Here is a 16,862-nt window from a genome sequence, read left to right as displayed (position 1 = left end):
TAAAATGATCAGTTCTTTCCAAATCGAGATATTCAGGTCATCTGGTATTCATATCACAGTATATATTGCAGAAAAGCTAAACATTGCAATGATATTTTTCCAAAATCGTGCAGCCCTGTTATGAACGTTGGCTCATAATTACTTTCTGCTTCTGCAGGCTATAGATAGCTGGTTTTTGGTGTGTTGGCATGTTTCTCCTAGCCAGAACAGGGCCAGCTATTCAACGGTTTGCCTGTTATTCAGCTGCCTTCACAGCACAAAGGCCTGTGTTTTCTGTGGCCATGGAAAGTGGAGATCTGGACCAGGCAACTGTGAGACAGCCATGGTTACTGAGTAGGAAGAGAAGGAGACATTATAGAAGCAGTGACCCCAGCCCACACGAGCCCTGTGGGACGTCCACATTAGCCTTCAGCTAATTAATACCAGGTGAAAAACAGCACTGTGTATGCACAAACACCATTGTGAGCGATTGGTTCTGAATTGCTTGTTAGTATTGCATTTTTCTCTTGGTAACAATTCACTTATTTGCCAGTTTTATCTTAGATGTTTCTGCTAACTTACACAAGTAACAGTTAGAAATAAATGAGATTAAATGATTAAGTTCTAAGTGATTCACTTTTGTAAGCATGATTTGATGTGGACAACAGTTATCAAGTATACTTTCATTTATACTTAAGAGTATTATATTATTAATAATAGAAAAATATATTAGTAAATAGATAATTACTTCTTTTCAATTTTATGTGAGCTTATATCTATTATGTTCACCGTAGTGATGAAGATGTATGGCCATTTCTGTTATCTTAACATCATGTTTAATTTTTTAGTAAAACCTACTCTATTTAGATGGTAATGCATTGAGATGAACGTGCATGTTCAATCATTCATTCATTGGGATGAAACGGCTCAATAAACAGATTCACAAACAATGGACACTTGTGGCTTACATATAATATTCATTTACACAAATAAATTCTAATATTCATTAGAATCAGTGAGTCCCTGACTGGAGGCTCATTCTGACCAGATCATTTGAACTCACGAATCATTACCTGGAGACTTGCTGTGACTGAATCATTTGAATCAGTGAGTTGTTAACTGGAGTCTTGTTCTGACTGGATCGTTTGAATAAATGAGTCATTAAATGGAGCCTCTTTCAGACTGAATAATTTGAATCAATAAATTGTTTATTGAGGACTCCCTCTGTTAACTAGAGACTAGTCGGACGATTAGTTCATTTTTAAATTTCTGTACAGAGAGGTCATGTTTTGATCTTTGATTGGTCTTATGCAGTCACAGGATGCAATTTCACAGGTCAGAGTTCACCAAGCTTAAACTTTGCAATGCAGCAAACTGCGAAACTTGTCACACGAGCTTGTGTTTCCAGTCTGCCGCATTCACATGGGTATAAATGGAAGTCTATGGGGAGAAAAGTGCAGTGCGACCACAGCTTTCCTCTGATTGGATGATTTGAATGTGGATTGTTAACTGGAGACCCGTTCTGATTGGATCATTTGAATCTGTGAGTTGTTAACTGATGACTTGGGCTGCAACCAAAATCGCCTACTGCTCAAGTAGGTACTACATTTTAATTTAAATTTACAAAAAGACCATTAGAAAAGGACATTTTATATAGTATGAATAGTATAAATGTTAGTATAAATGGAAATCGGACGTACTACAGCCGCCATTTTTCAATTTTTCGATTACTATGGATTTTCTAACACTATGAATTTAGACATACTACTTAGTTGACATACTGGATTTTGCCTATATTTTACATTTCTGTACAAAAAGGTCATGTTTTGATCTTTGATTGGTCTTATGCAGTCAAGGGATGCAATTTTACAGGTCAGAGTTCACCAAGCTTAAACTTTGCAATGCAGCAAACTGCGAAACTTGACACATGAGCTTGTGTTTCCGGTCTGCCGCATTTGCATGGGTATAAATGGAAGTCTATGGGGAGAAAAGTGCAGTGCAACCACAGCTTTCCTCTGATTGGATGATTTGAATGTGAATTGTTAACTGGAGACCCGTTCTGATTGGATCATTTGAATCAGTGAGTTGTTAACTGATGATTTGGGCTGCATCCAAAATCGCCTACTGCTCAAGTAGATACTACATTTCAATTTGAATTTACAATAAGACCATTAGAAAAGGACATTTTATATAGTATGAATAGTATGAATGTTAGTATAAATGGAAATCGGACGTAGTACATCCACCATTTGTCAATTTTTTGATTACTATGGATTTTCTATCACTATGAATTCAGACATACTTCTCGGTTCACATACTGGATTTTGTGTATATTTTAAATTTCTGTACAGAGAGGTCATGTTTTGCTCTTTGATTGGTCTTATGCAGTCACGGGATGCAATTTTGCAGGTCAGAGTTCACCAAGCTTAAACTTTGCAATGCAGCAAACTGCAAACTTTTCGCACGAGCTTACTGTTCCAGTCTGCCGCATTCACATGGGTATAACTGGAAGTCTATGGGGAGAAAAGTGCAGTGCGACCACAGCTTTCCTCTGATTGGATAATTTGAATGTGAATTGTTAACTGAAGACCCGTTCTAATTGGATCCTTTGAATCTGTGAGTTGTTAACTGATGACTTGGGCTGCAACCAAAATCGCCTACTGCTTAAGTAGGTACTACATTTCAATTTGAATTTACAAAAAGACCATTAGAAAAGGACATTTTATATAGTATGAATAGTATAAATGTTAGTATAAATGGAAATCGGACGTACTACAGCCGCCATTTTTCAATTTTTCGATTACTATGGATTTTTTAACACTATGAATTTAGACATACTACTCGATTCACTTACTGGATTTTGCCTATATTTTACATTTCTGTACAGAGAGGTCATGTTTTGATCTTTGATTGGTCTTATGCAGTCACAGGATGCAATTTCACAGGTCAGAGTTCACCAAGCTTAAACTTTGCAATGCAGCAAACTGCGAAACTTGTCACATGAGCTTTCTTTTCCAGTCTGCCGCATTCACATGGGTATAAATGGAAGTCTATGGGGAGAAAAGTGCAGTGCGACCACAGCTTTCCTCTGATTGGATTATTTGAATGTGGATTTTTAACTGGAGACCCGTTCTGATTGGATCATTTGAATCAGTGAGTTGTTAACTGATGATTTGGGCTGCATCCAAAATCACCTACCGCTCAAGTAGATACTACATTTGAATTTGAATTTACAACAAAACCATTAGAAAAGGAGATTTTATATAGTATGAATAGTATGAATGTTAGTATAAATGGAAATCGGACGTAGTACATCCACCATTTGTTAATTTTTCGATTACTATGGATTTTCTATCACTATGAATTCAGACATACTTCTCGGTTCACATACTGGATTTTGTGTATATTTTAAATTTCTGTACAGAGAGGTCATGTTTTGCTCTTTGATTGGTCTTATGCAGTCAAGGGATGCAATTTTGCAGGTCAGATTTCACCAAGCTTAAACTTTGCAATGCAGCAAACTGCAAACTTTTCGCACGAGCTTACTGTTCCAGTCTGCCGCATTCACATGGGTATAACTGGAAGTCTATGGGAAGAAAAGTGCAGTGTGACTGCAGCTTTCCTCAGATTGGATAATTTAAATGTGAATTAACTGAAGACTCAATCTGATTGGATCATTTGAATCAGTGAGTTGTTAACTGAAGACTTGGGCTGCATCCAAAATCGTTTACTGCTTAAGTAGATACTACATTTCATTTTGAATTTACAACAAGACCATTAGAAAAGGACATTTCATATAGTATGAATGTCAGTATAAATGATAATCGGACGTACTACATTCGCCATTTGTCAATTTTTCGATTACTATGAATTTTTCAACACTATGAATTCAGACATACTACTTGGTTCACTTACTGTATTTAGCATACTACATAGTATGGACATATTTCAATCACAGCCTTGCTCTAATCTGATCATTTAAATCAGTGAGTTGTTAACTGGAGACTTGTTCTGACTGGATCATTTGAATCAGTGACTTGCTTTTGAATCTAAGCTGTGAGAGGATTATTTGAATGAATCAGTGAGTCGTTAGCTGAAGAATTGCCCTGACCAGATTATTCATTCATTCATTTTCTTTTCGGCTTAGTCTCTATATTAATGCTGGGGTCGCCACAGCAGAGTTAACCACCAACTTATCCAGCATATGTTTTGCACAGCGGATGCCCTTCCAGCCGCAACCTATCAAAGGGAAAGCCATTTACACTCATTCGCACACATACATACACTAGGGACAATTTAGCTTACCCAATTCACCTGTACATTTCACTTTTCACATGTCTTTGGACTGTGGGGGAAACCGAAGCGAACGCAGGGAGAACATGCAAACTCCATACAGAAACGCCAAATGACCCAGCCGAGGTTTGAACCAGCGACCTTCTTGCTGTGAGGCGACAGCAATACCTACTGCGCCACTGCGTCGCCCCTGACCAGATCACTTAATCAATTGTTGATTTCAGAACAGATGCAGTCAGATCCCTAGAATTTATGACAGAATTGCTAATATTATTTGATTAACGCTCCTAAGCAGGTGATGATTTCCCCAGTATAAAATGTGCTATACTCCACTACATTTCAAAGCATAATATTGTACTTTTTAACTACATTTTAGAATTGCTGCAGAGTAAGAAGAAAAAGTTCCCAAAATAAAATTACTCTGATAAAGTTATTGAAATATGTCCAGTAAGTACAGTAATAAAATGAATACCTGCTTAAAATCCACCACTTTTTCCACCAGTGTTTAAACTTTCTTGTCAAAACTCAAAACTCTTTTGGGTTGCACAATATATCGTTTCAGCATCGATATCGCAATGTGTGCATCTGCAATAGTCACATCGCAGGATCTGCAGTTTTGAGTTATGATTATAGTTGATCAGGAAAAACAGTTCAGGACAGACGAGAATTGTGTTTTTATTGCAGAGTTTAACCATAATGAGATGAAAGTTTTTCAGTTGCATGTGTTTTTAAGGCCTGACAGCGTTCAAAGTATTCAGGCACAAGAAATGTTACCATTGTAGCTTCAATAAAGGATAATTTTATTGAAATATTCACACAGTAAAGCAAATTCTGAGCCTGAATACTATTTGACTGCCTCAAAAACCATAAAACACTGTTCATTTCACTTTTATCTTTGCTTTTAATAAATTTTTTGACATTTTTACGAATGATTCACTTCCCTGCAGAATCATCACAATCAATTTAAATGAATAAATCCTTTCTAAATAGCAGCTTTCAAGTCATCTGGTGAAACTGTTTATATATTGTATGATCTGGTAAAAATGTATATACTGTATATCTCGCAGATAAAAAATATCGCAATGTCAGATTTTTTCCAATATCGAGCAGCCCTACATTAGACTTGTTTAAGAATAATCTGGGAACCAAGAGAAATCTCCATCTGCTCTCTCAGCTTTATGTCATGGATAGGTGAAACAATTGAGAAATCTGATTTCCTGACTTCTGTTTGGTGGCCATAGGCACCGGGTGGGCTTATCAGTGGGTGGTTTAATTACATAATTTGGGTTAATTACCACACTAATGATGCTAAGCTGTAGCTGTAGTCTTATTTAATGAACATCAGAGCCTTACATAATGCTTTTACCCCCTTAAATGGTCTCTGTGGCTTTTTGGATTCCCCCACCGTCTCCAACGCGTGAGGCAGATGTGTCGCTCTGTATGTTTCTGGCTTGAGGAAAAGCCCCGGGACATACTCTGCTTCTGAGGCCTGATAAACTGACTGGCCCAGCTGGTGCCGTCGCCCCTCAATCTGTGCGAGAGTGTTCTCACACAGTCTGGGCCGGTATTAAGTGTCAGCTTATAACAGGTGTGACGCTCTTTCGGTCTGTGACAATATCGGCTTTCTCTTTCATTCTCATGGCAGTGACAGACTGATGTTGTTTTCAATCGCTGTGGTCTTAAAGCGGTCACATCTTATTTTTAATGTAACTGTTATGAGTCCCAGTTTTAGTTTTGTTTTATGACTTTAAACCCTCTTTGTCTAATCCTAAAAGATACTTTGACAGGTTTTAACTACTTTATAAAATGTATCTATTAATCAACAGTTTTCCTATTTTAAGTGTTTTCTGTTTATTTATGGTTGTGAATTGCATTATTGGATGTTGATTTTTCTCTGTCGACTTCTTATGTTAAAAATTCCACTTTACAGTTTAATAAAGGGACTTTAATTGACATTTTAGTAATGATATATTGTATAAGAAATAATATATGCACAAATAAGTTTGTAAAATAGCAAAAAATGTACTGGCAGATTATTAAATTGTTTCGCTTGCGTAATATACAACAACAACCCAGACAATATCACTTTAAACTATTAAAAATGATAATAAAAGCCACTTTTTCAAACTTTTAACGGTTAAAAGTTGTTGGAAGAAAGATCGAGCTCCCATAATGGAATTTAAAAGCATAAACAAATTGAAAAAAGAAAATAAAAGCATGAATCAAAATATGGAAATTTATGCTAATGAACGGATATATTTACGTTATATTAAGCCCTGAATGTTTTCCCAATGATGAATTGCAGCTGGAAAGGCATCCGCTGCTTAAAACATATGCTGAATAAGTTGGCGGCTCATCCTGCTGTGGCGACCGGGGATTAATAAAGGCACTAAGCAGAAAAGAAAATGAATGAAGCCCTGAATGTCATGAAAGCCATGGTTGCCTTTAAATCACTTGGATTGTAAAATGTTATAAAAAAATAACTATTTACAGGGCTTCATTCATTCTCTTTTCTTTTGGCTTAGTCCCTTGTTTATCAGGGGTTGCCACAGCGGAATGAACCGTCAACTATTCTACCATTAATTTACGCAGCAGATACCTTTCCATCCTCAACCCAGTACTGAGAAACACCCATATACTCTCACACACTCAAACACTACGGCTAATTTAGTTCATTCAATTCACCTGTAGTGCATGACTTTGGATTGTGGGGGAAACCGGAGCACCCAGGGAAAACACACGCCAACACAGGGAGAACATGCAAACTCTACACAGAAATGCAAATGGTCCAGCTGGGACTCGAACCAGTCACTTTCCTGCTGCAAGGCTACAGTGCTAACCACTGAGCCACCGTGCCGCCTTAAATATGAATTTTTTTTTTTTACAAAAACTAATTTACCATTAACATCTCACAAGAGTCCAAGGAAGATTCAATCCCTTATGTTATCAGCAGCTCTCAATTCCATATGTCTGTTTGTCTTTCAGTCATGGCTGCGGATGTACGGCTACCTCCCGCAGGCCAGCAGGCAGATGTCCACCATGCGCTCAGCTCAAATCCTGTCCAACGCCATCAGTGACATGCAGCGCTTCTACGGGCTGGAGATCACCGGAGAGATGGACCCCGGCACCATCGAGTAAGAGATGCGCTCGCTCCATCACCTGAGCTAATGTTTCAGCTACAACCATCCCAAAGCATTTATTTTTCATGTTGCACTTAAATCCCACTACACTTGAAATTGAACAGAAACAAAGAGCTAACCTTAAAGAAACCTTTAGGAAATACCATGGGTTATTTAATGTCCAAGCAATTCTCTTTTTTTTTAGGTGGAGGATGTTCTTTATTAATATAGACATTACCTTTTTTTAACTAATAATGTTGTCTGCCTGGTTTAAATGCATGAGGTTTTTAATGATTAATTATTTATGCTAATACACTGTTGGTTCTGTATTTTTCCCCCCATTTATTTTTCTAAGGTATTTCAAAATGTCTTTGTTAATAGTGTAAACCATATGAGGAGAATCACAACAGTGCAAACATTGTTTTGAAGAAGTAATATACAGTAGATAAAGGTACAAAACAGTATATTTAAAGGGAATCTTTACCTACAGTAGAAATGTAAATGTACTCACTATTTACTCGCCCTCAAGTGATTAGTGTTGCCAACTATTTTCAATGAAAAGGCTCTAAGCTCTGCCGGAAAAGTCGCTAAATATCACTAGATTACATCATACATCAATTTGCATATAACTGACGTCATCACGTCTAACAGTTTCTGTTTGATTAACAGCCTATGGTTAATAATGGTGTATTTACATTTGCTTTACGCTTTATGCATGTCAATTTAACTAAATTTATTGCTGTTTGAATATAGTATATCAGTATAGATGTGTAGTAGTGATGTGCAAATGGCGGTTAAATCTGCGGGCGCAGATAATCCGCAATTCAGGCGGGTTGGATAATAAATAAATACATTATGTTTAATTGCGGGTCGATTGCGGGTGGATGTATTGGGACATGGCAGTGGATCAGCGAAAAAACAGAGTGGGCTTTGCAGAATGGGAAGATAAGTCGCCCAAAATAATGCATAAAGTGCAAGAGTAGCCTTCTGTTCACAGTTTCAGTTAGAAGAGTCATCAGAGGAAAACCTGCTATTTTTCTGGGAGAAACAAGATTGCTTATTTACACGACTGCAGTGCATTGCGAGGAGAATCATCTTTATTCCTACAACAAGCGGTGCAAGCGAACGCTCATTCAGTGCAGCTGGCCGTGTTTTGGAGGCGAGGTGGAATCGCCCAAATTTAGGCACAGTAGATGCTGTTCTGTTTTTGCACAGTACAAAGAAAAAGGCCAAGTAAACATAACAAAGCTGCCAGTCAGGCTGAAGTGGCACCCTTTTTGTTATCTTGATCCTGTATCTGTAAAGTTAAAATGTCTTATTTTTATTTTCTGTATTTGAAAATGAAGAAAATTATATTCAAAAACAAACTTTTGTTTTTATAAATAAATGTTCATTTAAAAACGTTTAGGATTAACGCATTGTTTTACTATCAGATATGCACAGATTATAGCTCTCTGAATCTGCTGTTAATATCCACGGTGACCTATCATCATGCCTAAAACAAGTCCCGGAAGAAAGCTTAAGGGATCTTCGTGCCTAGGGCTCCCCCCTTTCGCAGGGCGAGGGGAAATTGAGCTCAGGTCGATCTCAGACTCCCCCACTGCTGAGGCCAAGGTCAACTTCGTGAGAGCAAGACATTAGAATAAAGATTTAGGCTTATTTTATCTATATCATAGAGCATATTTGGATGGTGGGAGGAAAATGGGGAACCCGGGGGAAACCCATGCAGACACGGGGAGAACATGCAAACTCCGCACAGAAATACCAGATGGCCCTGCGAAGACCCGATGCCATTGATATTCTTGCTATGAGGCAACAGTGCTAGTCACTGGGCCACCGTGCTGCCAATTCTGGATAAAGATGGAAGCAGGGGAGGAGGGGGTTTCTTCCATACAAAGATAGTTGTAGAAAGGGAATAAGGATATATGTATAGAGACGGGATCCTTTGATTGGAGGATGTTGATTTGCTAATGTGGACCAATCATGAGCACATGCTCCTCTCGAAATTTGTTTAAGATTAAACTTCACTTTGGGGGACAACTTAATTGTTTTCTATTCAATCCAACTAAATTTGTAAAAAAGTTAATCGATTTGTGTTTAGACAACATGAAGGAATTGTGTGGAACTTAGCAATTTTTTACAGTGTAAGCACAGACCCTCATCTGTTTCTTTCTTTTCAGGGCCATGAAGAGACCCCGCTGTGGGGTCCCAGACAAGTTTGGGGCTCAAATCAAGACCAATGTACGACGGAAACGTTATGCCCTCACTGGCCACAAGTGGGACAAAACTCACATAACCTTCAGGTGAAATCTGACTATTCAATCCATATCCTCATTATTCTCAGGGACTTTATAGATGTCTTTATAGATGTCTTTCTTGTGTCTGTCTCAACCGCAGTATCCAGAACTACACTCCTAAAATCGGGGAGTACAACTCGTATGAGGCCATCCGAAGGGCTTTCAAAGTGTGGGAGAAAGTGACGCCGCTCACATTTGATGAGATTCCTTTTCATGAGGTCAAATATGGTCGACGGAAGGAGCCAGATATCATGATCTTCTTTGCGTCTGGTTTTCACGGGGACAGCTCACCGTTTGATGGAGAAGGTGGTTTTCTGGCACATGCTTACTTCCCTGGTCCAGGGATGGGTGGAGATACTCACTTTGACTCGGACGAACCGTGGACCATTGGATCACAAAACCTACAAGGTGAGTCTTAAGCGTTTTTTTATTGTGTAATATACAGAATTATTAGTCCTCCTGTATTTATATTTTTTGCTACCAAGATACTAGTATTCAGCTTAAAATGCAATTTAAAGGCATTTAAATGGGTTAATTAGGTAAGTCAGAGTAATTAGGCAAGTCATTGTTTAACGATGGTTTGTTCTGTAGACAATCGAAAAACAATATTGCTTAAGGGGGCTAATAATATTGACCTTAAAAAAGTTTAATGAAAATTAAAAACTGCTTTTATTATAGCCGAAATAAAACAAATAAGACTTTCTCCAGAAGAAAAAAATATTATTGGAAATACTGGGCAAAAATTCCTTGGGAAATTTGGGAAGTAATTGAAAAAGGAAAAACATCTTTTTTGACTGCAACTGAAGGCAAATCATGTAATATTGGTCAAATGGTAATATTTGAAAAACTGATTAAAGATTTGGGGTCTGTAAGATATTTATGTTTTCTTATATTTGTCACAATCGCCAGCGATCTAAACTCTATAGATCGCTGGAATACACAGACTACAAATCCGTCATTTCATAGACTACATCTCCATACATGCACTCCGCTAACACACACATGTTCCATATCCTGACTGATTGCATACACAATACCGGAGGATTGTCAAGGACTGATTACACACACTATATAGGCAGCACACACACTCACTCTAGTTGCCGAGTTTTGTTTACTGTTAGTGACATTTCAATGTGTTTTCTTTGTCTTGTTTTGCCGTGTTTTTACCCTCGCCTTGTTTATTAGTGATGGTGAAAGGAAGCTTTCTGAATCAGTGAACCGCTCAACTCAATTGTATAAGAAAAAGGTTCGTTACTAGAAGCTTTCCAAGTCAGAGCTCGATGAGGACCTCTGCTGGTTAAAGTGTGGGAAAGCTCTGTGTTGCAAAAAATGTCAAATGTTCACAACTGACCAGTTCATTCATGTAGTAATACAACAACAGTAATATAAACTAATTACTCAATTACTGTAGTTTATTACATTATACTACCAATGACTGTGGTGAAATCCAAGATATTCAAAAGTTTTTATAGTTATCGTATTCCAACTGGTCTTTTCCCCACTGCTTTATTCCAAGCGAGGATCGAACCGGCGATTCCTGCATGTGAGGCGAATGCTCGAGATAAAGTTATGTAAAATCAATGTAAAGCTACATGGTTGCCGTGCACTTTTCTCCTATGTTTGCTTTTGAAAACACTATTGTTTGTGTTTAGGAAAGGGTTTAGATCAATGCTCTTCTAGGTCAGGGGTGTCCAAAGTCAGTCCTGGAGGGCCGGTGTCCTGCAGTGTTTAGCTCTAACTTCCTTCAATACACCTGCCTGGAAGTTTGTAGTATACCAAGAAAGAGCTTGATTAGCTGTTTCAGGCGTGTTTAATTGGGGTTGGAACTAAAATATGCAGTACACCGGCCCTCCAGGACAGAGTTTGGATATCCCTGTTCTAGGTGATCTGTATGACAAACAGTTAGTTTGTCATACTTCTCGCGGACATGTACAAGAAGGACGTATATCTAAAACAGACAACAAAACGTACCCCAAGTAATGTATTTCAGATTTGAAAAATGTAGATAGCGCCCTCTAGTGGATTTGTCATCTGAAATGTGCAACAAAGCGTACCCTGAACAATGTATTTTACTAAAAAAGTAGACCAAGGCATGGATTTCCAATGAGCCTGGGCTGATATGTTCTTCAGACCAAAACAACTATACTCATTTAGATTAGAGTCTATTGATTTTAACCCTTAAACCCCAAATCTGTTGCAGACAGAAAAGAATAGTGTCACTTTTGTAAGTCAGTTTTTGTTCACCCTAATTGCCTAATAACAAACCTGTCCTCTCATTTGCTATTGTGATCACAGGATTTTATGGTCCTGTGGAGGTGAGGGACTTCATTAGAGACACATGGCTAGTTCTGTGTGGCAGCATGCTGATGTATTGTGAGGGTCAGACATGTGTGGAGACTAATTTGCACTTTGCAGCAGAGAAGCGTGAAGTATGTAATGGACAAAAGATATATTGTGGTCCAACATCAGTGACCACATGAATTGAAATGGATTGTTTTTTATTTTTAAAAATAGGATGTCGGTGAGTTTTACATATATCAGAACACTACATTTAACCCCAGATCTAAGTTCATAGACAAAGAATTACTCTAAATGTGACCATAAAACCGGTTTTAAGTGTTAGTTTTTGCGACTATCATCTGAGGCTGATTCATAGGCTTTCCATGAATGTGTTGTTTGTTAGGATATAAGCCAATATTAGGCTGAGATACAACTGTTTGACCATGTGGAATTGAAAATTCCCATTAAAGTTGTCTTAATGAAGTTTGCAGCAATGCACATTATCAATACAAAATTGAGTCAGTAGGAAAAAACTATAAAATATAACTTCATATTTAATTAATATCCTAATGATTTTTGGCATGAAAAAAAAAGAAATCTGTAATTTTGACCCATGCTACTGTATGTGTTTTTGTTTATTGCCAAAAATATACCTGTCTAACTAAAAAGGATTTTAATCCAGAAAAAACTCACTATTTACTACTATTTACTCTCCCTCAAGTGGTTTTTAAAGCTTTATGAGTTTATTTATTCTGTTGACACAAAGAAAGAAAGCTGTAAACCTCATTGACTTCCACAGTAAGAAAAACTAATTCTATGGAAGTCAATGGTTACAGGTTTTCAGCATTTTTCAAGATATCTTCTTTTGTTTTTAACAGAAGAAATGAACCAGTAAAGGGTGAGTAAATGATGACGGAATTGTTATTTTTGGGTGAACTATATATCACTTTAACTCAAGTGGTCTCAAAGTATATAAAGATAATAATATACACTAATATAAGATAATGATATAATACAAAGACTAATATAAGATAATAATGTAATATAAAGATTTAGTTTAAAAAAATGCTCACAATATTGCTCAGCTATAATCTGATCGACACAAAGGAATGATATAACCGAAATCATTTTATTAATTTTTTTTTTTTTACAACTAACGTACAATAAAACCATTCACAGCCAATCAAAATCCATCATACATTAGCAAGCATTTAGCTTCAGCTCTTGCATATAATACACAATGGGCCTCATTCAGTTTATTCGACCATGTGTGTGCACAAATTTGCCTTCAAACGTTGTCTCAGTCTTTATTCACCAAAATTTTGGTGCTTGTGAAAAGCTGCATTATATCTCAAGCTATGAGGTTACTTTTTAAAGACTAATAAAAGGTCTGTAATCTGCATTAAAGGTGCTTATTGTGTTTGTAAATGATACACTTTGCCCATTACGTCTTTAACCCTTTATCAAAGCCATATATTGTCTCGTTATTGACATTGAATCCAATACAAAAAAATAAAATTTTAATAGTCTTATAATAAACCCCAGTAACTTTCAAAATCACCAGCGATCTAGCCCTTATTGAGATCATTCGAACTACAATTCTGCCACTGAACTGCACTACATTTCCCATCAGGCACTTCACACACACACCAGTTCCGGATCACCCATGATTGCACACACACAGCTGAAGCTGTTGTAAGCACTGATGACCAAGACTACTGTAAATATGCAGCTCTCATTCTCACACACATGGCTGAGTCTTGTTGTTGTTCTCCTTGTTTATTTTTCCCTGTGTGACCCTTGCCTTGTTTACATTGATTGCCGCCTGTATTGACCTCTTTGTCTGTGACCTTTACCATGCTTCTGGATTACCTTTATGCTCCGGTTTGTACCTGTTGACGTCAGAGTTCGGTACGTTTAGCTGTTTTGGATACTGTCTTCTGAACGTTTTTGAACGTTTTTCGTTTTTATAACGTTCATTTGTGTGCTTCTCGAGTCGCTTTCTGTATGTCCAAAACCAAACAATTCAGTAAAAGCAGAATGACCGCGATTTCCGTTTTGGCGCTTTGCTTTCGTGGCTGTCACCTTCTAACAGCCGTACACAAAACAGCAACTCGATGATGCAAGTATACCCGGGTTCAGAAGGAAAAAAAAAGACAGTGTGAACACAAACCAGCCAGGAAGGTGGCAAGGGGGGACAATCAAACTTGGGTTCAGTCCAGGTTGAACCAAGTGTAAAAGCACCCTTAATAAAACTGCAACTGGATCTTCAACTCTGTTGTCCAGCATCACTTTACGTTACAGTAACACTCCAGTTTTTTTCAATGAGTGCCCTAAAAAAGGTTAAAGGTTATAGCACAAAAACATCAAATATTCAGCTCTAACAAATGTAGAGTAGACTGTTTTATCAAATGACAACATAAAAAAACTTGATCTGCACAGAGTACAGCCAACAGACAACTAGAGCGTGCATTTTGAACCAAATGAGAGTAAATAATTTATAAGAAAGTTTCTGTAGTCTACGTTTATTATTGGAAAAGGCAAACCAGCACTGTAGCAGAGCTTGTTTGCTGCTTTGAATATGAATCACGTTGATCACTTTCATCATTCCAGAGCAAGTTTGTTCTGAAAAGATTTGCGTTGTGGAATGCTCAGATGTTTGCTTTCATCTCTTTAGCTTTTCTTCTTGCGCACTTGTTTGCTAAGATGAACAGCTAATCAGAGTTATCTCTCTCTCTCTATCTCTCTGTTCAAAGAGCTGAAAAAGCCAACAACACGGTCTGAATAGTGTCGACAATGTGAAACATGCTGGAAAAACTGAGCCAGTAGATACTTTTTTGGTGGTTTGCTATTTGCTTGTCTTCTGCTTGTTGTGTCACAGTCCTAACGCCTCCATGAAATTCAAACTGAACTTTTTTGGCTTTTATCTTGAATATAAAGGTTATAAATAATTGTGGTTCTTAACTGGTTTGGCCATGGCACTCATAATATGCCATAATCATTAAGCTAAGACTCATTTATAGAGATGAAGGCAAGATTATTAGACCTCTTGTGAAAAATGTATTCTTTTTAAAATAATTCTCAAGCACTGGAAAGACATTTTTAAACAGTATTTTTAATAACTCATTTCTAATTACTAATTGCTTTTTCTGTACCATGATGACATTACATAATATTTTGTTCTGCTAATTTGGCAATAAACTAGTATGAGTTTCAGCTTAATGTGCAATTTAACTCGGTTAATTAGGCAAGTTTGACAAGTTTTAATGCATTATATTATTAGACTATTATTTTTTATCCACTGAATGGATAAAAAAAAAGGTTTCAAGTCAACTGTTTGACTCTAGGAGACTTAATTTGTTTTTGGAAAAAGGTTGATTTTACAGAACAAGTCTCCTATAGAGTTAGATAAACTAAATGTAGAATTCATTACCTCAATTTTTTTGTTCTGACGGTGTCATTTTAGCTTAGCTTAGCATAATAATTGAATCGAATTAGACCATTAGCATTTTGTCCAATTAAAATGTAAAAAAAAATGTTTTAATAATTTTCCTATTAAAATTTTCCTATTTCAGTGTCACTTTTAGCGTAGCTTAGCATAATTCATTGAATTGAATTAGACCATTAGCATTTTGTTAAATAAGAATGTAAAAAAAAATGTTTTGATAATTTTCCTATTTAAAGCTCGACAGACGAAAAAGGAAAAGTAAGCATTTATGGTCTAATTTGATTCAATTAATTATGCTAAGCTAAGCTAAGCTAAAAGTAACCATGCCAGAACAAGAAATCGGCTAAATGGATTTAAAATGGTTCAAGACATCTGTTTAACTCTAGGAGACTTCCAAAATAAGCATTTTTTAAAAGGAAGTGTTCCTTTAAGGATGATATAAAATTCCTCTAATGCTTTCTTTAATTTCTACAGTTACTAGGAAAGACTTCTTTGTTGGAAAACGGGTTAAAAGTCAATCATAATTTTATGAATGAATGCGTCATGACACATTTGATAAATTACCGACACACTGACTGCAGCATTCACGGAGGAAGCGCATAATGTAACTTCAAAAGGCACCGGCACAGTTATGTACAGCCTGTTTCTGTAGGTTTGTAATGTCTGGCTACAGGATAATCATTGTTAGCAGCGGTTGAACTTGAGGTCAGCGTGTCACAGCTGTAAGGAGAGATGTCTCCCATTGCCCTGAAGTTGCATCTTTTCGCTCACACAAGAGCAGCTTTGAATGACGAGAGCGTTTTGTCTGAAAGCCGCCATTGATTGAACTGTCTGAAAGCATTAGGACAGCCAGCTTAGTACTTCTCTTATCTGCACACTTATTAGATCTAATGATGTTTCCTCTCTGGAAAAAATAGGATGAACGAGTATCGAGTCTGATGACTTCATAGGGCATTCATTGATGTCTGCGCTGGCTAATAATGAATAAAGGGATTTTTTTTTTCTTCGGAAATAAGAATTGCTGAGGCATTTACACCCCTTGGGTCACAAATCATTGTGACAGTTGGAAAATGGAGACTAAAAACCAGTCACTGACTGAGTGCACTGTCATTGCAAGCATTCATATAAATCACTGTAGTGTGCAGATCATTGTAAAATTTCACAAACACTTTTCTAACTAATAATCCATGTTGAAATGAAGCAAGTATTACAGAACTTATAAGGTTTGGAATACCTTTTATAATGCTTACAAGTTGTAAAACAACTAACAAGTTTTGCAATACACTGTAAAAATGCTAGATTTCAATTAATCAATTTGTAATCACAGCCATATCACCCTGCATCCCAGGGTTACTCACTGAAGCTAAGTAGGGCTGGTCAGTACCTAGATAAAAGACTGCATGGGAAAACTAGGTTGCTGTTGAAAGTGGTGTTAGTGATGCCAGC

General features: G+C 37.1%; 1 protein-coding gene and 1 long non-coding RNA gene across 2 annotated transcripts in view; both read left to right on the top strand.

Annotated features, from left to right (window-relative positions):
• Positions 1 to 16,862, top strand: part of mmp15b (matrix metallopeptidase 15b) — a 75,532-nt gene that overhangs the window by 26,471 nt on the left and 32,199 nt on the right. The window contains exons 2-4 of the mRNA XM_087262224.1: positions 7,258 to 7,406; positions 9,572 to 9,694; positions 9,789 to 10,096. Coding sequence (XP_087118350.1) covers positions 7,258 to 7,406; positions 9,572 to 9,694; positions 9,789 to 10,096 — 580 coding nt within the window. The remainder of the gene's footprint in view (positions 1 to 7,257; positions 7,407 to 9,571; positions 9,695 to 9,788; positions 10,097 to 16,862) is intronic.
• On the top strand, positions 2,423 to 6,471 carry LOC147843276 (uncharacterized). The gene is made up of 3 exons (XR_015496492.1): positions 2,423 to 4,295; positions 4,410 to 4,719; positions 4,887 to 6,471. It is a non-coding gene; the product is annotated as an uncharacterized LOC147843276 (long non-coding RNA).

This window comes from Danio rerio, chromosome 7, assembly GCF_052040795.2.
Source record: "Danio rerio strain M-AB ecotype USA chromosome 7, GRCz13ab, whole genome shotgun sequence".
In the NCBI taxonomy this organism is placed as follows: Eukaryota; Metazoa; Chordata; class Actinopteri; order Cypriniformes; family Danionidae; genus Danio; species Danio rerio.
Note: the sequence above shows the minus strand (reverse complement) of the source record. Positions and strands in the feature narration are given on the sequence as shown.